Source organism: Lontra canadensis, unplaced genomic scaffold, assembly GCF_010015895.1.
Source record: "Lontra canadensis isolate GAN:19392208 unplaced genomic scaffold, GSC_riverotter_1.0 scaffold50, whole genome shotgun sequence".
NCBI lineage: Eukaryota > Metazoa > Chordata > Mammalia > Carnivora > Mustelidae > Lontra > Lontra canadensis.
Window position 1 is genome coordinate 5,895,346 of NW_022631044.1, and position 22,435 is coordinate 5,917,780.

Here is a 22,435-nt window from a genome sequence, read left to right on the forward strand (position 1 = left end):
CATCTTTTCATGGGGGAATTAGCAGAGTTTTCAGGAAACAATACGAGCCACCACTCTTTTCAATTGCAAGGGGGGGAAATTTGGCGTAGAGAGCAAGATGTTCATAAGGGCATCTGTTACCTCTCCTAATTAGTGACATTTCAATCTTATGTTCTCTGACTTCTTTTTTACAGTTTTTATCAAAACCTTCCCTACCTCTTGCAAACCTAATTCTATTTTAATGCCCACTATTAAGATAATGAACTGGGATGGCAGCACACCATCAAATGAGAGAATGTCTGGAGTTTATCACCACTAACTCACACTGCTGGGGACTTCAGAGAAACACATTCCTTGTAGAGATTTCTTGGGGTGGCTTTTTTTTTCCCTTTGGCTCTTTATGCAAAGTCTAAGGTCAAGGCAAGGTCACAGCTATACAGTAATTGAACTTATAATATTGCTTTCTCCAGCTAGTCCTGAAAATTTATCATAAACATCTAATTAAGTCATTTAAGTGTCTTAATAGGCTTATTTTTTAAAATTTTTGAAGGCTCTCAAAAAGTGGCTAGCCACTGAACTTTTTTTTAAGTGGTTAGTACAAGCCCTACAAAATCAAGCTTGTGAAATTTCTAACTCTTAAGATCCATTTGTATTGTGTAATGCTAAGAATTACATGTCAAATACAGAAAGTGAGTAGAACATATTAGATTCTGAAAAAGTAAAGTGCTTTTAGTTATCAACTCAGATTTGAATAGATAGAACATGAGCAGCACATAAAAAAATACAATGAAAAGTTTAATAATGATTAAAGGGCCCACAGTCCATTATGCATTCTAGTTTGTATGTCTGTCCATTCAGGAAGGAAAATAGTTTTTTTAAAAAATCACTAAACAGAGAGGGACAGGTTTTTAAAATAAAAATACATGCTTCAGGGATGCCTGGGTGGCTCAGTTGGGTTAAGCCTCTGCCTTCAGCCCAGGTCATGATCTCAGGGACCTGGGATCGAGACCTGCATCGGGCTCTCTGCTCAGTGGGAAGCCTGCTTCCCCCGCCTCTGTGCCTGCCTCTCTGCCTACTTGTGATCTCTTTCTCTCTCTCTGTCAAATAAATAAATAAAATCTTGAAAAAAAAATACATGCTTCACAACATTTTAAGAATCTCAATATCCTATATCCTTAAGTTTTTATTATCCAAAGAGTAATTAAAGTCAATAATGAAAATGGAATCTAACTAAAAGGGCACCATTAGTGCTAACTCTTATTGGCAATGTATATTCTAACAGTTCTTGTATATGAAGTCCCCGAACTGGCTAATAAAAATATTTAAAACATAGATCTACAACAAATTGTGTTGCAAATCAGGTTATCATTATCTTGTATAAACCATGAAAATTGGAATCATGTGAGCAGAAGGTTAGATTAATTCTCCATTCTCATTATAAGCACAGGTGTAGCACAAACACCATGTGAAATAACCAATTAAAATGAAAAAAAAATCTGCTTTTTCATTAGCTGCCTTCACTGCATGACCAATTAGAAAATTATTTAATATTAATATTCCACATATACCAAAAGTAATTTTCATAGTAACTAACATAGGTAAAAGAGCAAAAAACCAGCTCTTTATCTATGGTACTGTTTATCGTCTGCAGGCTTTTAGAGGAAAGGAACTCTGGTAACATTTTTTTAAAGTCCCTTTAAAAACACATTATTTTGTGGGTATGATTTATACTATTCATCTAAAAATAGGAAGGACATTTTTTAACAGACGAGAAGCCGAGGCCCAGAGAAATTAAGTGACTTATTTGAGGTCGCATGTAACTCAAGGGATGTTAATAACTTGCTGAATAACACACGGCTGGCAAATGGTAGTGAACACCCCTTCCCCCAACATCCTGACAAGAGCGTGGCCATTACTGTGTCACCCATCTAGAATATTCTGAACGAAATAGATATCCAAGAATGAGCTGGTTTTGAGCCAGTCACCACTGGCAACAACCCTACTGTTGAGTCTGGAAATAAGCATGACTGAACACTTTGTAGACTGGGAATTTTGATGACTGTACTGTTCGTGCATATGGACAAAGATAAGGCTGAGCATCAGAAGATTCAGTGACTTATCTGTATTCCAAAGCTTGCTTCCTTCACACTCATACTTTCAGATTTCCAAAGACCAGCTCATAATAACCAACTCAGGCTTGAATCTATGACTATTAAACCCAAGGAATCATAGAAAAATTAAACCTCAGGTTTGAAAAGGGCTTTCCCTGTCACCTGGGTTGGTCACTGACATGAATCATCTCTCTGATATCCCCGCCAAATAGATAGGTAGCCTCTGCTGGATTGTTTCTAATAAAGCACTTGCTACCTCACCTGAAAGTGCACTCCAGCTACAGAAGGTGACTATGAGAAGGTTCTGCATTACTCAATCTGAAATCCTTTCACCAGGACAACTCCTTGGGGGAATTTAAACAATTCTAATTTCACTTCTTCAGGATGGCCTTCAAATATTTAAACTATAGCCATCATGCATCATGTGCCATAGGCTTCTCCCCAGGTTAAACATGCATGATTCCTTTTCTTGCTTGTTTGTTTTGAGAGAGAGAGAGAGAGAGAGCACAGAGCAGAGGGGAAGAGGGAGAAGGAGAGAGAATCTTATGCCGGTTCCATGCCCAGCACAAAGCCCAATGCGGGCTCCATCTCACCACCCTGAGATCATGACCTGAGCCAAAGTCAGGAGTCAGATTCTTAAGCAATTGAGCCACCCAGGCACCGCTAACATCCATGATTCTTAACATGTTCCTTCTATAATGAAAGTCCTTCTTGGGTTTTGAGTCTACTCACCACTTGGGCCATACCCACTGCTCAGTATATTGAGAGGTTTGTCTGTGTGCCTCTAAAGGTCTTCAGAGGACATCATTAAAAGCAATTAGTCCACACTTGCTCTGGTCCCCATGTAGAGAGTGAATACCTCATCACAGCCTTTTAGCTAAGGGGCCTCAGGTACCAGGTGCTACTTTCTTCCCTTTTGGTGGCAATTGCAATTTGTTGCTATTGACAACACAGACGTAGGCTACCTATAGGATATGTAGATACAAAGGTGAGAATCCATGCATTTAATAAAATAAAAATTTAAAAAGCTGAAAATCTCAGAACCCCTCATCACTTTGTCCAAACTGACCACATTAGTAATATGCTGAGAACTTCTCACTTTTGAAAGCGAATTTAAAACAATTGCTGAATATAATGAATATTATCAATACATATAGCACAGAGTAAACTCTCAGAATCTTATTGGATTATGCTTCCTATACTTACATAAAACACTGATAATATTATCTAGGGTCATGGCAGACATCTTTATCTGCAAGTAACTAAGTAAATGGCAAAAGATTTTATATTTTGAAACAATGTCATCTCTTCGATTTTAAAACCATCTCAACATTTGGTTCTACTTAGTGTATTTTATCCTAGACTGTCTTCTATATACTCTCTTTGGAATTATGCTACATACAGCAAAGCCATGTGTTTAGATGGCTTCGGGGTGAATTCGGATACAAAAACATTTTCCTTCTGGGCAAAGTAATAAAATGACATTCTTGCTCCTCCCACTATAAGTCAAACAGAGGTCAGTTCCCCCATCCCTGTATCTGTTTAAATAAACTGGTCCAGCTGTTTGTTTCTAAAATGCCCTTTGACCTTGCATCTCATCCTCCCTGCTTTTGTGACAGAATCCTTTACTTTCCATTGTGGAAGATTCTAGATTATCAAGAATTTTCTAAACGCTGAATCAAAAAAAAAAGGACCTTTAGGTTTTTAATGTAAACTTACATGAACATATTCCCTTCTTAAAACACTCATTTCGAGAAGCATCAGTAAAACAGTTATTTTAAGCTCATATGTGGTGTGTGTGTTCAAATATATATCTATATTTATGTGTGAATACATAAATATATATTAGAACTTTAACATAAGAAGAAACAATGTTTTTGAAGAGAAAAGAAAACGAGAATGATAAAATTCCAATCCAAATGTCCAATTAAAAAAAATCTATTCTCCAACAACCACAAAACAGTTTAAGACAAAATATATCCATGAAATATACACAACCTTTAGTCTTTCCCATATTAATAAGCCCTCTTTAAAAAGCCTGTTAGTTTAAAGTTGTAAGAGGAGAGTTTATTTATTTTTTTTTTTAACAATTGATGTCCAAACATTACAGGCCTTGAAACTTAGATGTACACTGTCAGATATACAATGTATTTTAGTTGGGTGTAAGGTTGGGAAACATCCTGTTGCCTTTCCATATTATATCCCAAACATCAACATATATATATTTTTTTATAAATCCTATTTTGCTTTGAAAACAATGTTCTTTTGTGAAGTACTTTTTTAGAACCGGACACCCTGTAGGTGGTAAAAGACTGAATTAGGGAAAGAATTCTTATCTTTCCTTTTTTCATTGCATCATGGATTAGAATTTCTTCCGTGACCAAACTATTCCCTTTCTTAAAAGAAGGCGTTTTACCAAGGATGGCAAGAAAATGGATTGGCCTTATAGCTTTGCTCCATGTCAACATAAACAGTTTTTACCCAGTTATTTGTTTAGGACTAGAGCCATACTAAGAGGAAGTGGGAGGTTGAAAGGGGTGCAAAATCTTAAAAATTCTGAGACATAGGATCATCTCAAAATTGAATTTCTTTCATTTTTAAAATAGGAACCAGACAAGGAGAATGGGAGATGAATCCTGAGTTATGCTAAAAAGAAATACAGGAAGTTTTTCTTCATTCTTTCTTCTCCTTGCCCCCAACCTGCTTATTTATCATCATACTTTAAAGTTTTGTGTTTTGGTTTTGTTTTGTTTTCCATTCTGCTAATTCTACCTGTCTTTTTTCATTCAGCATCTTTAGATACCTGAATAGTTTTCTGACTAAGATCTGGTAGAACAGCGTTCTGAAGTTGACCTTTGCCCTTTAGCTTATCCTCCACTCCATGCCCTGGTTCCTTCCCACAAAACTGGATGGCTAAGTTTAGTTTCCTCTTTGTGAGAACCAGGAAGGATGGCGAGATCACAGTGGGCATCCACTAGAACCAAACACAGGGTACATTTTCCCAGTACCACAGACAACATTTTCCACATAGTCTTGCCCTTTTCCTTTACTCTTATTCCCTTTGTCTTCCTTGTAAGTTCTCTGTAATGCTAACAATGCTAAAGAAAAATAACATGCTCCCCTTCAGAAAGAGTATTTTCACCTTTACTCAACGAATTCTCTTCCTCAGTGTTTACCACCTACTAGTTTACTGATGACTGAGGGCAGCCCACCGTGTGACTTTAGCACGCCACAGCCAACTCAGTGAGCCAAGAAAACCAAAACGCCATTGTTTCTAAATGACAGGACTCTCAGTCATCCCCATAGTGTCTCTTGCCAACCAGGCTTAGTGAATAGTCAGCATGAAGGTGGCTACCTATTTAAGTATGGAGAAAGATCATTTTACGATACCCTCCTATGCCCAAAGAGCTAAAATTATCAACTTGCTATTAAACAGAAGATTTCATTAAATAGCAAGATATGTTAGTAAAGACACCTTCTATATTTATACTATTCGTTAAAGTATTAATTTAGTCATCTTTAATTAATATTTAGGTATTAGGAATACCTATGTACACACTTAGTAAAAATTTATACCATGCATTCTTAAGAATACCAGTGATTTCTACATGCACTATCCCTTATCAATTAAAAATAAATAGAAAATAAGTATAATATTTAATCTATACATACTTAATTTAGGTATTCTCTATAAATATTTTAATAAAATTAAGAATAGTGAAAATTTTTTGAATATAAAATTTCACACTGGAAGCTAGTTGCCAAACTCCAGAATTTTATTCTTTTTCTTCTTATTCTATTCCATGAATTTCCTTCCTAGTATTTCTTTCAACTTTATCACAATAATTTAAATAAAACTACATATACTGTGTGTTTTATATTTTTAAAGTCAGCATTTCCTAATAACTTGAAGTCCTGTTTTATAAACAAACCCTGCAGGGAATGAGTTCTAGCTATCTCTCAAATAACTCTTTGTTCTTTCAAACAAAATTCTACTTCAAAATCTTTTGTTGGATTTCTTCATTTCAGATTTACATTTACTTATTGAATTTAATGATCCGTAACTGGCAGTCTTCAGGGTCCAAGCCTTACACACTCCTTTTCTTTGTGAAATATAATTTCTTAAAACACAATTTTAAGACACTCAAGAAAGTTGACTCAATCTCAAGTCAAACCTTATGAAATCATGTTTCTGGCACCCTTTTCCAGTTTCCCAACCTCCTCCGGATCCAACAGTTCCAGGACTGCAATCCATCATCTGTGTGTCTGAGGGTGGGAGAGGGGAGGACAGGAGGGGAGAAGGGAGCACATGTTCTGTTCTCCACCCCTTCTAGAAACAGATTATTGAAATTTCCTCCAATCACAATAAGCCCATCAATCAGCAGTCTGAGGAGAGTCCCTTTCTCTAGCAGAGACGGGGGTATTTGTGAAACTACTCTAGAAAGAGTTGAAGTTGTCTCAGACCACTGAGGAAGTTAATCACATATAAAATTTTCTTCAAAGCAACTAGTGAAAAAAATCACTAATTATCTGAAAATTATAATGCAAAGTAATAACAAACCCATGTATTAAGTGTTGAAATTACTTTCAAATACTTCATCACTTCATTATATATTAATGGGAAGTTTTCATTGAAAGCGAATTATAAAATGATTTTTTATTCTAAAAAAATATAAGTTGGGACACCTGGGTGGCTCAGTCGTTAAGCATCTGCCTTTGGCTCGGGTCATGATCTCAGGGTCCTAGGATCGAGTCCCACATCAGGCTCTCTGCTCAGCGGGAAGCTTGCTTCTCCCTCTCCTACTCCCCCTGCTTGTGTTCCCTCTCTCACTGTGTCGCTCTCTGTCAAATAAATAAATACAATATTTTTTTAAAAATAGAAAAATATAAGTTTGCTATATCTTTAGTCTGACTTGAATTTAAAGTGGGGAGGGGGTACTCCTTTAGTGGCTGATCTCTATTTCTTCTGCTACTAACCATGACTTTCTAGATCACTAAAGCACTAGGCTCCAAACCCAGTAGAATAAATTATGGGACTATCTTGCCAGAACTAGCATAAGAAATGCCCAACAGTTAAAAATATTTTAAGTATCCCTTGATATAAAGCATATTAATAAAATGGTAGTTATGTAGTATTTACTTAAATGTGACAATTTGCCAAATTTGAGTTCCTATAACTGCACAAATATAAGACAAATGGTGGCTTGCTTAAGGGATATGGAATTAAAATGATTATTGGCACAATGAACAAGCATTAGGGAAATCTAGGATAACAAAACCTCTTACATTATTGAAAAAGCTAAAGTAGGTATAATAGTACCTTCAATGAATAGATGGGTGTCTCTTTGGTTTAAGATGAACAATTTTGGGGGTAAATTCTAACTTTTCCATATTCACAAAAAGTAAATAAAATTGCATCTAACTAGGCATCCCTTGAACATTATAGAATAAATATGTTTACTTAAAATGGTTCTTAATGTTCTGCCAATTTCCATTATAAACAGGATGACCACACAATGTATCGTTTAAGACTGGACACTTTTAAGAGTAAATGGACACTATTAATAATTATGCTGGACAACAGGCATAAACCATGAATATGTCAGGCAGTTGGGGTGTACAGACCCTCTAAGGATCAAATATGCACTTTTTTTTTCCATGTAAAACTTCCCCCACGTGATTGGAATTGCAACCCTCTTGTCTGAGAATGGCGACCAGCCCTGGCATGCGTAAGGTGTCATAGAATCCCAGTACCCTTTATGGAGTGTCTCTGAGCTCCTTCCTTCTGGAGGATCACTTCTTTAGTGACCTCAGCTCCCCAAGCCACACTAGCCAAAAATGTCCCAGCCTTGGAGTCTCCACTCTAAGGGAGTGCCAAGGAAGGAGATCTGAAAATTTAGCTTGATTTCCGCTTTCACCTGGTCACAGGTTAGACTGCAGAATGGCACAATGAAGCTTGACTCGAATAGAGGCCTGTCTCTATCCCTTAGAACGTTCACTGTAACTTCTGTTTCAATTCATAAAGTTTGAAACCAGAGTTCTATGTAATGGATATCAAAATGTAATCCACAGACCTTAAATGCAAAGGGAACCAATTATACCAATTATACTTAAAGGCGAAAATCTCTCAGTTGAGGTATATGACAAGATTTTTCAAATGAAGGCAGTAAACTAATAAAATGATCTCCTCTTGGAACTTGTCAAATCTTGGGGAAATGCTTATGGTCGTCTAAGTCACACTGAGGAAATCTGGAGACTGGGTGTTTCACTTGAGTGGCTATCCTTTTCTTTTCTTTTTTTTTTTTTTTAAGATTATTTATTTATTTATTTGACAGACAGAGATCACAAGTAGACAGAGAGGCAGGCAGAGAGAGAGGAAAGGAAGCAGGCTCCCTCCTGAGCAGAGAGCCTGATGTGGGGCTCGATCCCAGGACCCTGGGATCACGACCTGAGCCGAAGGCAGAGGCTTTAACCCACTGAGCCACCCAGGCGCCCTGGCTATCCTTTTCTTTGAACAATATCACTCATCACAATTATAGTCAAAACACTGGCCAAGAACAGGGAGAGTAAGAGTGGCATCTAGGGAGAAGGGTGTGAGAATTGAGTGGGAAAACTGCGGCTTGCTTCTCTGAGATCATACTAGTGTTGAGGTGCTGAAACCATGATGACCACATGAGTTAATGTCTATGAAAAGAGCCTTGCAAATTTAAAACCAAAGACAAGGGTCTGTTGAGATACTGTCATTATGATTCTTAAAAAATACCTAATGGTACAAACACACACACACACACGAACGCTTATGGCCGCAAAAGGTGGGCACAGCCCAAATGCCCAGCAACTGATGAATGGATAAACAAAATGCGGTCTGTCCAAAGGAACATTCTTCAGCCATAAAGAGGAATGTAGTATTGCTATCTGCTACATTCATGAACCTTGAAAGCAATATGCTAAGTGAAAGCTTAAGCCAGTCCCAAAAGGCCACATGTTTACAGTGATCGCCTTTATGGGTAATGTCTGAATCGGCAGAGCTACAGAGACAGAGAGTGGGGGATGGAACTATGGGAGGAGTAACAGCTAAAAGGCAAAATGTTTCTTTAGGTATATAACATATATATATTAAAGATTTTTTTTGAGAGAGAAAGTGGGGGGAGGGGCAGTGGAAGAGAATGGGAGGGGGAGAGAATCTTGGGCAGACACCCCGCTAAGCGAGGAGCCTGATATAGGGGCTTGATCTCTCCACCCCGAGATCATGATCTGAGCCAAAATCAAAAGTCAGATGCTTAACCATCTGAGCCACTGAGGTGCCCCTACAGGGTTTCTTTCTCAGATGATAAAAATGTTCTAAAAGTGACTATGGTGCTGGTCGCACAGTATCTGTGAATATACTAAAAACCACTGAACTGTACACTTTAAATGGGCGAATTTCATGGTATGTGAATTATATCTCAATAAATCTGTTAATAATAAATGCGTAAGGGAAGCACAGAAGAGGTGCTGAACAAGGAGCCAGGCCCATCCTTGCCTCTCATTAGCAGCATAACATTATAAAGCCCTGAGCCCCATCTGTCAAATGGTACATTTAAATCCCATCCAGGACTTGGGCTCTGACATTCTACAGCGTGATGTTCCTAAAATTTTAATCCGTGCTCCTTTGTGATGAACTTCAAAATCTCATAGCCCTGTGTGATTTGGAATCTTAAAAGAAAGAGCATGACTAAAATCACAAGTTAATTCGCAACAGGCTTTTTTATACTACATTCACTCAAAATGATTCTGATATGCCTTTTCTGGCCCCCAGTCCCTCTCAGCCCCCACTGGGCCCCAAGGATGGGAATCTCTGCCATAACCTATTGTACTTTCCTATCTGCAAACAGGACTGCCAGGTGACCAGCCATGGGAGCTGAGATCTGACATCTTTGGACATGTAGGATTCTTTCCATTAGCTTTTTCAACATCCCCTCCTCCCGGCCCTTTCCAAGTACATATGAACTCTGACCCAAACTAGGGATCAAATAAAGTCAACCACAGCAGATGTTCAAGAGATATAGGCCAACAAACCCTGCAAGTGGACAACAACTCTCAAAACGACAGATTTACATTCAAATCAGCATTCTAGGGTAGAAAGTACCAGAAAACATAAATATACATATTTTTAATCATTGTGCATTTAACTTCCATCCCAAGGCAATATACGATTCTTAAAATAGAGCGATGTTATCAATAGTAAGCCACATCTCCCCAATGACAGGAAATTCATTTTTGAGCTAAATCACATTTAGAACCCAAGACTGATAATCCCCATTGGCCTGAAAAATTTGCGTTCGGGAAAGCAAATGTTTTTTTCCCTTCTTCAATGATCAGATCTAATCTTGTGAGGCATTAGGTCCTTTAGTCACATTGGTTAAGAGGGTAAAGAGGAAAAGAAGAGCTCTCAAGAATGGCAACAGATTAAGGTTTTTTTGTTTATTTGTTATTGTTCAGGTGTCAAGAGCCAGATAGCATTCATTATTTCCCATGCTAATGGGTCGGGCTTAAAAGCTTCATAAGAATGGAAATAAAAAGGAAAATATCAATGACTACACGGGGCCATGAAAGGGAGAGCCCTCTTTCGCCAAAGATACAAGCATCCGTGCTGTTGGAGGTCACTGTTGGTTGGCTGGTTGGTTTTTTAATGTTCCCTTTCCCCTTAAAAATTAAGAAAGAAGCAACACAAAAACGTAGGCATCCACGCAAAACTCTGGGTGTATTCACACACTGGAGCGATGTGGGCCGTATCCAAGAGGACGTTTACCCTCAGAAACGTTTCCTCCCCTGCACCCCCCAACCCTGGCTTCACTCCATTTTTGAGAAAATCATTTATTCAACAAGGAGCCAACATTTGCCCCATTTTTTAAAATATTTCAGGCGGATTTTTTAACCACTCAGAAACGTTGTTTGTTTTAGGTGGGTTCAGCCTGAAGCAAGATGGTGAGGTAAGAGAGGAGAGGGGTCTCTGTGGGCACAGCTCGGTGGGGCTTTGGCGCTCACTGGTTAATCACCCAGCACCAGCCTCAGTAACTGTTGACACAAAATAGGTGGAGATCAGGTCTGTGCAAGCAGAAAATACCAGAAAGGCAAACTGTATGTAAACACACTTAAGACAGATTTGACAAGAATAGACCTAAACCTGACTTGCTAGGAAACTCCGAATGTCTAAGGCTTCAGGGTCCCTCTCAGCTGAGGCCCTTTCCCCTTACAGAGTTGCCTTTGAGAAGATAAAGAGCAACATTTGAAACACTGAAACAAGCTTACAGAAGTCAGCTGAGACGTTTGTCCCCTTGATTCACATAGTGTGAGTTTCCAATCTGTTCCTACATGTAGGATTTATGTCATGTAATACCGTTCTTCCGTGCATACTTGGAGCAGAGCCAAATGGGGGGCCGGGCAGGGGGGCACCAGGCACATACAGCCACAACTCAAAAAGTTATTTCTCCTGACCTATAAAACTCATACAAAGAAGCAAATGGATAATGCTTAAACAGTCTTTTAATCTTATCTAACTGACACCTGACAACCCATTACTTATAGATTATTAATGCACCCACTAAAAAGTTTGTCATGTACAAAATTACCAGAGAAAAAGATTGAACGCCTGAGGAAAAAACAAATTTTGCTGTACAATAACTTCAAAAATTTCAAGCCTATTATCTGTCATGCCCTTCACAGACTCATAGCACACTGCTAAAAACAACTGATTTATCTTTATTATGAATCCTAAAATGACAGCACACATGTTTTTCATGTCGTGTGATAATGTTTAATTTCATCCAGTTTTTACTTTACAGTGCTTGATTTGCTTATTTAAGATGAAGGAAAGTAGCAACTTTTTAAAATTAATTTCCCCGTTTGTCTCTCTATCAGAGGACCTGGGTTTTTTCCCACTCCTGGTGTAAAGCTGGGATCGGAGGCAGGTTCAGAGCAATCGCCTTACTTCTCTTCAGTCCGCAGTGATCACACCGTCTAGAACAGGAGAGCTGGAAGAGGTGCGAAGTCCCAGCAATGGGTCGTCCCTGTTCATTTCAGGAGCTGCTGCCCATGGAGACAGAATGACTCTACCGAGGACACAGGTCTAACTGGTGAGGAGTGGAGAAGACAGCTGAAACGTTTGGGCTCAACGTGTTCTCTCTCTTGCCTATTGCCTCCCTCACTGGCCCTGTGTAAACTGTATGTTGTCAGGAGGCTCACAGGAGAGTGGGCTCCTTAGCCACCTGTGGGTGCCAGCTCTTCTCCCTTGACCCGTTAGCCTCTCAGCCCCCTCACTCCCCACGCTATCTGCAGGTGAGTGCGAATCCTGTCCTGCCAGCGTGCATGACACAAAGGGAGTTGCTTCCACTTCTCTGACCAGACCATTGTGCCAAGACACTGAAAGCAACAAATCTAGCTTGATTAGGACTCGAAACAAGTCCTGCATTCAGGACTTGTTCAAAGTCAACCACGAACCACTGGTTTCACAGCCTTGAAAGGGATCACGGACATTCAGAAACGCCGGGCTCCGCTGGGCTCCCGCTGGATACCTCGGCCTCCCTACTCGCTCTGCCCTGGGCCTCACTTGAACCCCAGCCCCACGGGATCCTGAAGTACTTGCCCAGATCAACAACCCCCGCCCCCCAACTTCGGGCATCACACTCCTGTGTTGTCCTGGAAAACTCAGAAACTGTCTTTGCGGGCTGGAGGAGAAACAGCAGTAATACTGAACGGTATTTGGACTTTCGAATCCACCTTCCTTCGTCCCACATCTTTCTATTTCTTTTCTCAGGGAGACTTAGGGCCCCATGGTGGAAGGGGCAGGGTTTTCTGACCTGCGCAGTGGCCTGACACCAAGTCCTCTGGGACCCCTTTCTGCCTTTCGTGGGATTCATGGCGTGATTTCACACATGGCGGTGGGGTGGGGGGAGCTCTGAGTAAACTCATGGTGTCAAACTTACAACAAAGTATACTTAACAGACTGCAGAGTCATTTTCAAAGAGGACTGTTTGCTGGAAATTTTTAGAATCTGCAGACAAAAGCAGCGTCCCTGTTGAACTCCTAAAACTCTCTGACATGACAATACCTGAAGGTTTCTAAATTCACAGCTCTTTTCCCTGCGAGCTATTTGCTCAGCTTTCCTAATAATACCCTGCCTGCCTGGCACCGCGCCAGCTCTGTCTCAGGCAATATGCAAGCTAAACATTTTTTTGACTGATTTCAATATTTTTCTTATGAGCAACTAGACAGTATTTTATCTAGTGAGTATTACCGATTGCTATAATCTAAGCCCACAGTCAGCACCCGTAAAGGTAATATTATTGGAATTGACACTCAAGGTGAAAAGCATAGCAATTAACAGTGGCTTGGAGAACAACAACCTGCTCTGAAAGATGCTGGAGAATCAGCCTACTTCTGTTTCTCCTGCTTCTCTTCCTTCCTTCGAGAACATTGCACCTGTTACTCCGCTGATCAGTTAGGAAGGCTACCTTAGATGTAGGTTACGCAGAAATCCTCAAGGGAAAAAGTCAAACCACTTGCTTAATAAAATTATCTTTTGTGTGTGAAGTTGTTCCATCCCTAGGTGATTTCTAGGCCAGGAAAATGACTATACACCCTGCACTTTCATTTTGCAGTTGAATAGCAAACAAATGACCCAGTGCTTCTTGCACTGTTTTTTACATCTGTTTTCCTTGCTTTTGTGTCATGCCTCTGTTTAGCTTTATTGACAAAACAATCTGTGCCTAATGTTTAAACAACATCTGTAAAATGTATTATTAAATTATGTTGGAAGAAAAAGCAGAGCAATTCTATGAAACCCTGTGACCCCCTATTGATTTTTAGATCACAGAAGTTGAAAGGATAATTTGTGAATGTTTTAACATTTACATCTACACAGGTACCTATATTTATAGAATCTTTGATTACTTATAAAAGTATTTGCTACATTATTGCCATAACTCAGAAAGAAACCTGACCTTTAACAGTTGAATCTGTTTATTATAAGGGAGATCCCATTTTTTAAAAATAAGTTTACATTTTTACCTGCCAGTGGCATAAATCTCTAAGGATAACATACTCCCCCCCGCCACACACACACACTGGTAATAAATGGGAAGCGATGCCTGAATGCTTTGCAGTTTTGAAGGCAGTAAATGAAGTAACTAGGAAAATCTGGTCTATGTACTAAATTTGAGAGCGGTAGAGCTGTGCTAGTTCTGTAAAAAGTGTTACCTCGGATGTTAGGATGCTCCCTGGAATTTTATGCACCCAACTGATGGGGAGAGTGATTTTTCTTTCCGCATACAGACCACATTTCACATACACTACATACTTTGCACCTAAGTTCCATATTGCCTTCTCAGAGCATAAAGAAATAATCATTTAACATTAGGGCTTGATGGGAAAGTGTTTGGATGAGTAGTAGTAAACAAAGAAACTGGAAAATTTATTCAATACACCCTAGGCTAGAACTCCGCTGAGGCAGAATATTGTCTGAGGCACCCAGCAAGTAACACACAACCACAGGCACAGGTCTGCATCATATGGAAGACCCAGCTCTGCAGCACTGCTGTGAAAACAGAGGAGGAAGGCCATTCTACACCCGCATTTCCAAATAAAAAAAATTAAGTTGGTGTATTCAGGAGAAAAAAAAGAACCAAGTATTGACTTTGTGTGTGTATGCGTGTGTGTGTTTTCTTCCAAGTTCTACCTAAATAATTAAAGATCTAAATAACCATCTCAAAATTTAAGAAGTTTCTGCTTAAATGACTAAAACATTCAACATGGTAGTAATATGTTTTTGTGCTGATGTTACAGAAGTAATTTTCACAGCCACAACAACAATGGAAAAACAAAAAGGCAAAAGTCCCAAATGCTATTAGTTCTCATGTTGGGATCAAATCATAATTGGGAAGGAGAAAGCAAAGAAAGAAGAATACGTGAATGTATAGCACATAATTTATTTTTAAAAATCACTGTGCTTTGAAGTCTAGGTCTACCGTGGCATGCTAGAGGGAAATATATGCTTAGGCAACGAGTTAGGGAAGTTGATTTTTGAAAAACATGCAGTTGCCTCAGATACTTCTACAATTAATGTAAAAATATTTTCACCCAAATTATTTGCCTCATTGCCTCAATTCTCAAAAAAAATCTGTCGGCGGAGATTTGTCCTACAATGTCTCATCTAATAAATTTCACATTCCATCCCTTGGCCCAGTACCTATAAGCACTAATAGCAACCATTTTAAGATGCCTCCTCCCTGTTTTCATCCTGACACGTAGATCAAACATAAGAGTTACAAGAGTTATTTCTCTTAATCCAAATTTTCTTTTAATTAATCAAATCTGTCTCGTTGTTTTCTGTTTAAATTCTCCCTATTGTCTCCTCTCTCCCCAGATCCCATCTGCTTTGGCCTTGGCTAGGCCAAAGACAGGGAGTTTGTATCACTCATGGCAATGAGAGAGAAGGGAGATCAGTTCAGTGATGGGATGAAAAGAGCCATTGCAACACACCAAACTTTGCTCATCTAGGTTTCAGTCAAAACCTAACCGAAAGCTGCATCGGCCAGCATTTCTAAGACAAGCTCACAACTAGATGAGTTTATATTTTTCACTTTCATATTGTGCATTTCGATACACGATGTTGCTGCCAATAATTACGACTGATCTACACCCAACCTGCCCTTCAGCATTTTGTTAAATCTCTTCAACAGTGACTCATAGTTCATACAAAATGTACATGTGTGTTAACAAGTTTTAAGAAATCCAAGAGGGAAGACACCCATTTTTTAATGTTGTGGCTAAATGAAGTGAAGGGGAAATGTTAAAATACTAATGAGGATTTTCTTTTAATTAGGATTTCCAGAAAGAAGGAACTTGGGCTTGATGCTCAATACATGAAAAAACGTTTATAAGCTCTCAAGAAAGCTTTGTGTAATGCTGTATTATGGTAAAGTAAAATGAAAAGCCTTTAGTGGTTATGCTGCTTTTAGTCTTCAAGGAGGCCACAATTCAAGCTGCTCTGACATCTTTGGTTTTCATACAATACCATCTGGGTTTCCCCATTTTTGCAACCTACATCCTACTCAAAACCAAAAAAAAATCTATGATCAGCTCCTTAAAAGTTGAAGGTTTGGAAGAAAATTAAGAAACCCTTAGAATCTCAACTCGAACATGGGGATGTCATTATTCACCAAACTTAGGAGAAACAATCTCTCTGACAATTTTTATTTACTTGACGGAAATTCTCTACCACAGAGTTGTCAGAGCTGAAAGAGTTGCCAAGTACCAAACAATGAAGCGCGAGCCAAAGCCACCTGGGACTGCGCACAGGAGTCGGGAGAAACAGGCACAGTCGCAGGGCCCGTGGAGAACACAACAGTGTTCACAGCCCACAGAACCAGAAGTGACGTGTTTAGGTATCTGTGCACCACTGAGTGTCAGTGTGAGGTGGACAGTAAGTCCGCATATAACTCTGAAAAGTATTAGAACTTTTTAAAGGTCCCTCTTTCCTCCTCTACTTGCAAAACTGAGGAAATCACTTTAGGGTCACCACATAGAATCTGGGAAAGTGACAACTGCCTACTGTTCGGTGTCCCAGGCATGCCCGCCTGACCATGCAGCCACGGGGAAACAGCCCTGAAGTTCGCCCACCTGTGGCGGGCAAGTTGTCTCGGGATTCGTTCTCTGGTGACAATGTCTGTAGAGGGCGTTTGCTAGCGACACTGCAGAGGAAGAGAGATGGCGCGTGTGACAGATCACCTGGGCGGCCGTGCTTTCGCCTTCCTTAATTAGAGTTCACCCTGCCACTCCTTGGCCCTCAAACAGGAACGTTTCCCAGGGACATAACATTGTGCAGCCTCTGTTGTATTAAAATTGTGTCATCAGTTTAACCTTGAAAATGCATCTGAATTCAGACATGCATGCAAAATTGAAGGTCTACTCTATAAACATTGCCCACGAGAACCTGAAGCCCAAGTTCAAATATATAGTATCAACAGTCTTGGAAATTAAGATACAACAGCAGGCACGACTAGGCAAACAAAAACCCTAGGCAGGGACACACTCCTAGCAAGACATTTCGGTAGAGTACGGCTTCTGTTGGCTCCCCATCTACTTGACTAAAGGGCTGCAAAAATTGATCTCCCAAGGCTGCGGTAAGGTCACAGAAATTGATAACCCTTACAAGCAATGCTTATGTGAGTCTGTCTGTGTCTTGCAGATAGTGCACTTTGTAAATTAATCCTCCAAAGGCAAATATATTGTAAGTAGCTTGTTATCTCTAAAATACTAAATTGAAGAATACATGGGATTATATTGACAGAAATTACATTTTCTGTAATGGGCTTTAATATATCTGGAATCTCTCCCAAAGGCTCCCAGGCTCTCTAACAGAGAAGGGTCTGTTAATGTAGGTGCAATGGACATCAAGAACAAATTTATTCACCAAAATGGATTAGGCCATGTAATCAGAGATTCTGCAATATTAATCTTTGACACTTATTGAACAGAAAGAAATACTTCTGTCTGCAAACTGGCATTCCCAGTTCTCCCCTTTCCCCAACCAGGCTGTGGGCCTTTTCTGGATTTTACTTCAAAGAGGATAAGGTTTCCCATCATAAACACTAATCTAAAAATATTAGGACAATTAATTAGATACACTTAGTTTGAGAGGATATTGGATTTCGATACCCTTCAAATATGACACTAGCTCTGGGTGATTACATGAACCTGGCTTTCAGCACACTCACAAAGGGTAATAAATCATACTTTCCCAAAGCCTCGTTGCCATACCGCTGCACATTGTCAGAATATTGTTGGCTGGTACTTGGTACGGAATCTCAGCTTCCCCCAAATCAGGAATTCACACATTTATTTAGCAACAGTATTGCACAGGCCAGAGATACAGCAGGTTTTGAATAGCTTCAAAGTGGAAACATAAGTAATTTCTCTTTTTCCATGGATGGGAGGTAGGAGGAAACGGGAGACTATCCCTGAATGCTCACCCCTAGCAAAATAACTGGTTATTCGTATGTGACAGTGGATTTTCTTATTCCATAGAAAACAGGGTGATACTGCTCTATCAGTTATCCTCGGGGCGGCAGGAGGAGCCATTTATGGAACCACAATGAACATGAACTAAACAGTAGTACCACACCTAAAATCTGTCAATTTTAAAGGCAATGGAAAACAATGCAATGTTGGGGGGCGGTGGTTTCCATGCTAGCAAATGCTCTCACCTATCAGTCAACCTTTTATTTTCACTTTGGATCCAGGAGCCATCAGGGGAAACAGCAACAACCGGGTGTGTCTTCTCAATGCAGAACAGTAGCTGCAGGTGGCCAGAGCGGGAAGCAGATTATGAGTAATCACAAAGCCAAATTACTTACCAATTGTTCACTTGTAGGATGGTGAGTCCCGTGTCTTGTGCCAGCTGCTTTTTCTGTTCTTCGGAAGGGTAAGGGTGCTGAAAGAGAACAAACGAGATAGATGTGTGCACATATATTTGGGGCAGATAGTGTAGTGCGTATCACGTGTCAGGTGCAAAGCTAGGGGCTACAGATTCAATAATAAACACATACGCTCTGTAAAAAAAAAAATGTGTGTACATCAGGCAATATTTAGGCTATTTTGTCAATAGCCTAAGTGTCTAGTGAAGTCTATAATTAAAGGTAAAAATGCTGAGGTGTGTCACTCTTATTAATGGAATACTACATCATCTAATTAATGGCAGTAAAAGACAAGCCAATTACAAAGATTAGTGGAGTGTATAAATAGCTACTTAGGATACTTGCAGAACCTTGATACTGAGTTTATCCTTTAAAGGTTTATTTGTTGCAAACACAGAAAGTTTAGAATGATCTTCACTGTACTTTATAGGATTAAAATAAGGACAAGCTCTTTTTGATGATATGAAAGCGTATCACCTTGACGTAATACTTTCACAGAACCATGGACTTCTAAAGCTGAACCATTTGGACCAACCACCTTAGTTCAGGTCCCCAGCGGTTAAACACTTTGCTAGCATGACATTTTTCCCTCCAAAACACTATAGTGCCAGATGCAAATATCAAAATTAAAGTGGGTGTATTTTTTTTTTTTTAACCACTAATCATTGTAGCTCTTCTATAACGCAAACAAATGACATTCAACCGAAGTTGGTTTCCATATCTGAATGTCAACACATGCTGGGATTCTGAACACAGGCCAATACAAGGTCAAAGACCAGCATATTTTGCATGCTAAGAACAAGCCCGGCCATGTTCTTCATGAGTTAGAGTGGATAAAAAAGTATTACGGGATTAGATAATAAAATGAAATTCATACCCTCTTGAAAGAATGTTTGGAATTCTACTGAAATTAGTTTTGGCACAAGCACTTTTTGTCTGGTAATGAACTATATCTAAATCTGAAATACACATTTCTAAATCCTGGGACATGGTAACTATCTATGGACACACTGACCAGCTTGAAACACTGCATCCCAATAAATTCTCCCAAGATAAGAATTGTTCTGCCAGTCAATGCTCTATTCCCTTATGAATGAGAAAGGGCACCCTCAACTCTCAATTTAACTATCTGTGCCATTGGAAAGTAAATTCTGGTCTATTGAATGTTAATTAACATAGCTTTTAATCTCATTAATAATGTCTGATTAGATGCTAAGAAGGCTCGTTAATGACCACTTTAATGCTCTTATATGTAAGTTTAAATATGTTCTATATCTGTACACGTGGGATTCCTTTGCGGAGAGCAGAGATGTAGCAATTTTTCCCATAAGCATTGTCTTTGATTGTCACTTAATCAATAAATACACAATTAGAATAAGGCTTTGCTTTCATGGAATATAGTGCCTTTCTCTAAAGAGCTCCAAGTATATTACAGACAGGATGGTGATTAATCCCCATTATATCCCTTTGAGGGACATAAATGGAATCTATCGTCCCTCCTGTCTTACAGGTGAGGAAACTGGCTAGGGAAAGACATGGTCAGCAGCCACAAGACTCTGTGATATTTCCTGCTTCCCTTCCAGTGTCAAAGCCTCACCATGATGAGGGATGTGCCAAATGCCTCTTAGAATCTTCATTCTTGTGCTTGCTCCAAAACCTCCAGACTGCTTCCTATGGCCTGTAAGGCATGCCACCATCCAGCTCTGCCCACCTCTCAGACTTGGTGGCTTTCTCTTCACCCCCGTCCCACCCCTCTGTCCAGCCACACAGTCCTCCTTTTTGTTCTTCCGGCACACCAACCTTGACCCTGCAGGGTCACTTTCTCATCTCAGCCCAAAGGCCAAGCCTCACCTACCCATTTGTCCAGCAGCCCACCTTACTGTTCTCACATCAGGCTTTTCCTTCTTCCCTGATGGCAAAGCATGGCTCTCCAATACACCTGCTCTGATGAGCTGCCTCCTGTGGGTGCGCCTCCTCTCCCTCACCTGACAACACCAAAGTCCGTGACTTTCTCATTCACCATTCTCAAAGCCCAGTCAGGCACGCAACAGGAGATCAGTAAATATCTGTGAAGCAAGAAGGAGGCTACATCCTGCCGTGACACACAGATACTCTCCACTCAGATGCAACATGGAAACGTATAATAAAGTTTCTTTCAACAGCCCACAGGAAGGATAAACAACCCTACTGGAGATCCACAAGGCTACTTTCCTGACTTCATTTGCAACAGTGATGTCAATCCATTCTTCTCAAGTAAGTATGTAAACTTCCTAATGGGCTGAGATCATAGGTTATAATCCCCCTACTCAAAATAATGCCAGGCATCCCAGGCACAATCTCATGAGTTAAAAGCAGTTCTCCACCCTAAGGTTAAAAAAACCTAGCTCCTGCCGCACAACGCTCCTGCCACACGAACCTCTTATCCTATGAACAGATACTGAATTTGGGTTTGATATATAGAAGTTCTATGTCTACAGTAGTCGAAGGATTGTATATAAGGTACACACGACCCTATTAAATTGTATAAATTACGCTGCCGCTCAATGATTATGTCCCAAACACGGGACAATTTTTTGAATCCTCAATTTTGTCATGTGGAGTTTAGGAACCATCAAAGTTAAAGGTTACCCAGGCTTGCAATTCTTTACACATTCTAAGCCAGATTTTGAAAAACGCAAATTTTGGCATCCAAGCGGTTGGCACTCCTTGCCATACAAAGCTGTAGACCCGTGTACACAAGCCATCTCCAATCTTCTGTAATTTGCTTATGGTTTCTTAGGTCCTGTGGAAAGCTCAGTGATTTTCAATAGAATTAATAAATATGTCACCAGTCTCTCTTCACTATAGCCGGATGGCAATACCTTTCGCCCTGTCTTGTTAGTTGTGTCTTAATATGATGACCAGAACTGGATAAAAATTAATATTTATGCCATTTACCTTCCTTTAGTTACTTTGAAAATTGAGAATGGTCACAGTCATTTATTTGTGCTGTGTTTTCAAGAGTATTTTTGCATGCCTGTTTGTGAGTAAGTTTTACAACCATTCTTACAAAGCAAATGGAACTCACATTTTATTTATGCAGGTGGTGTCAGGAAAATTCTCTCTGGATCATTAAAATTACCTGAATCATTACAGCTTCAAAGAGCAATTGATGGCCCTCAAAATTTCAGTGCAAATTTAGGTTGTTTCTTCACATCACACAGTTTCTGATTTCATAATTTAAATATCATAAAATGAGAAAGTTCCAGCCTTTTTTCCTTCTGTCACTTTTCATGTGATCTGATTTTAAGTAATTGGAACAAACTGTGTCTAATTTCATGCAGCATAATTGCTAGGCAGCCTCAAGCTATGGAGACCCAGCACTCTGTCTCCATTAAACAATTTTCAGTCATTCAGGATATATTTTTTTTTAATAGAAATGAATGAGCCCGGATGAAATTAAATGTCACAATAATCTGGTCATTGTTGGAGGTGGGGTGGGGAGGGAAAGGTGTCAACAAAATTCCCTAAACCTTTGTCTATGGCAGGGAGACGATTTTTTTTCTTTTTCTCATAGTTCTTGGCCTGTATGTCCCACAAACTTTTAATTCCCAGAAAACACACACACACACACACACACACACACACACACACACACACACCCAACCATAATTGCTAGAATCACATGAAAGCCATGACTTCAGGTAGCTAATCCACAGTCAGCCAAAATTTCACAAAGAAGCAAGCTTTTAACTGAAATCCAGTATCTTTAAATATCTTAAATCCTATACATCTTTCCTAAATAAGCTTTTTGTGGACAGTATGAGTTATTCCTTTGTAGACTTAAAAAAAAAAAAAAAAAAAAACAAAAAACAAAACAAAAAACGACTTGACAAAAACCCAACATGCCCC

The 22,435-nt window shown here is 39.6% G+C and overlaps 1 protein-coding gene across 4 annotated transcripts in view; it reads right to left on the reverse strand.

The window, feature by feature from the left end:
• MEIS1 (Meis homeobox 1) overlaps nucleotides 1–22,435 on the reverse strand; it is a 133,748-nt gene that overhangs the window by 5,624 nt on the left and 105,689 nt on the right. For all 4 annotated transcript variants that reach the window (XM_032873763.1, XM_032873764.1, XM_032873765.1 and 1 more), the window contains exon 9: nucleotides 18,485–18,561. In XM_032873763.1, the coding sequence (XP_032729654.1) occupies nucleotides 18,485–18,561 (77 nt within the window). The remainder of the gene's footprint in view (nucleotides 1–18,484; nucleotides 18,562–22,435) is intronic.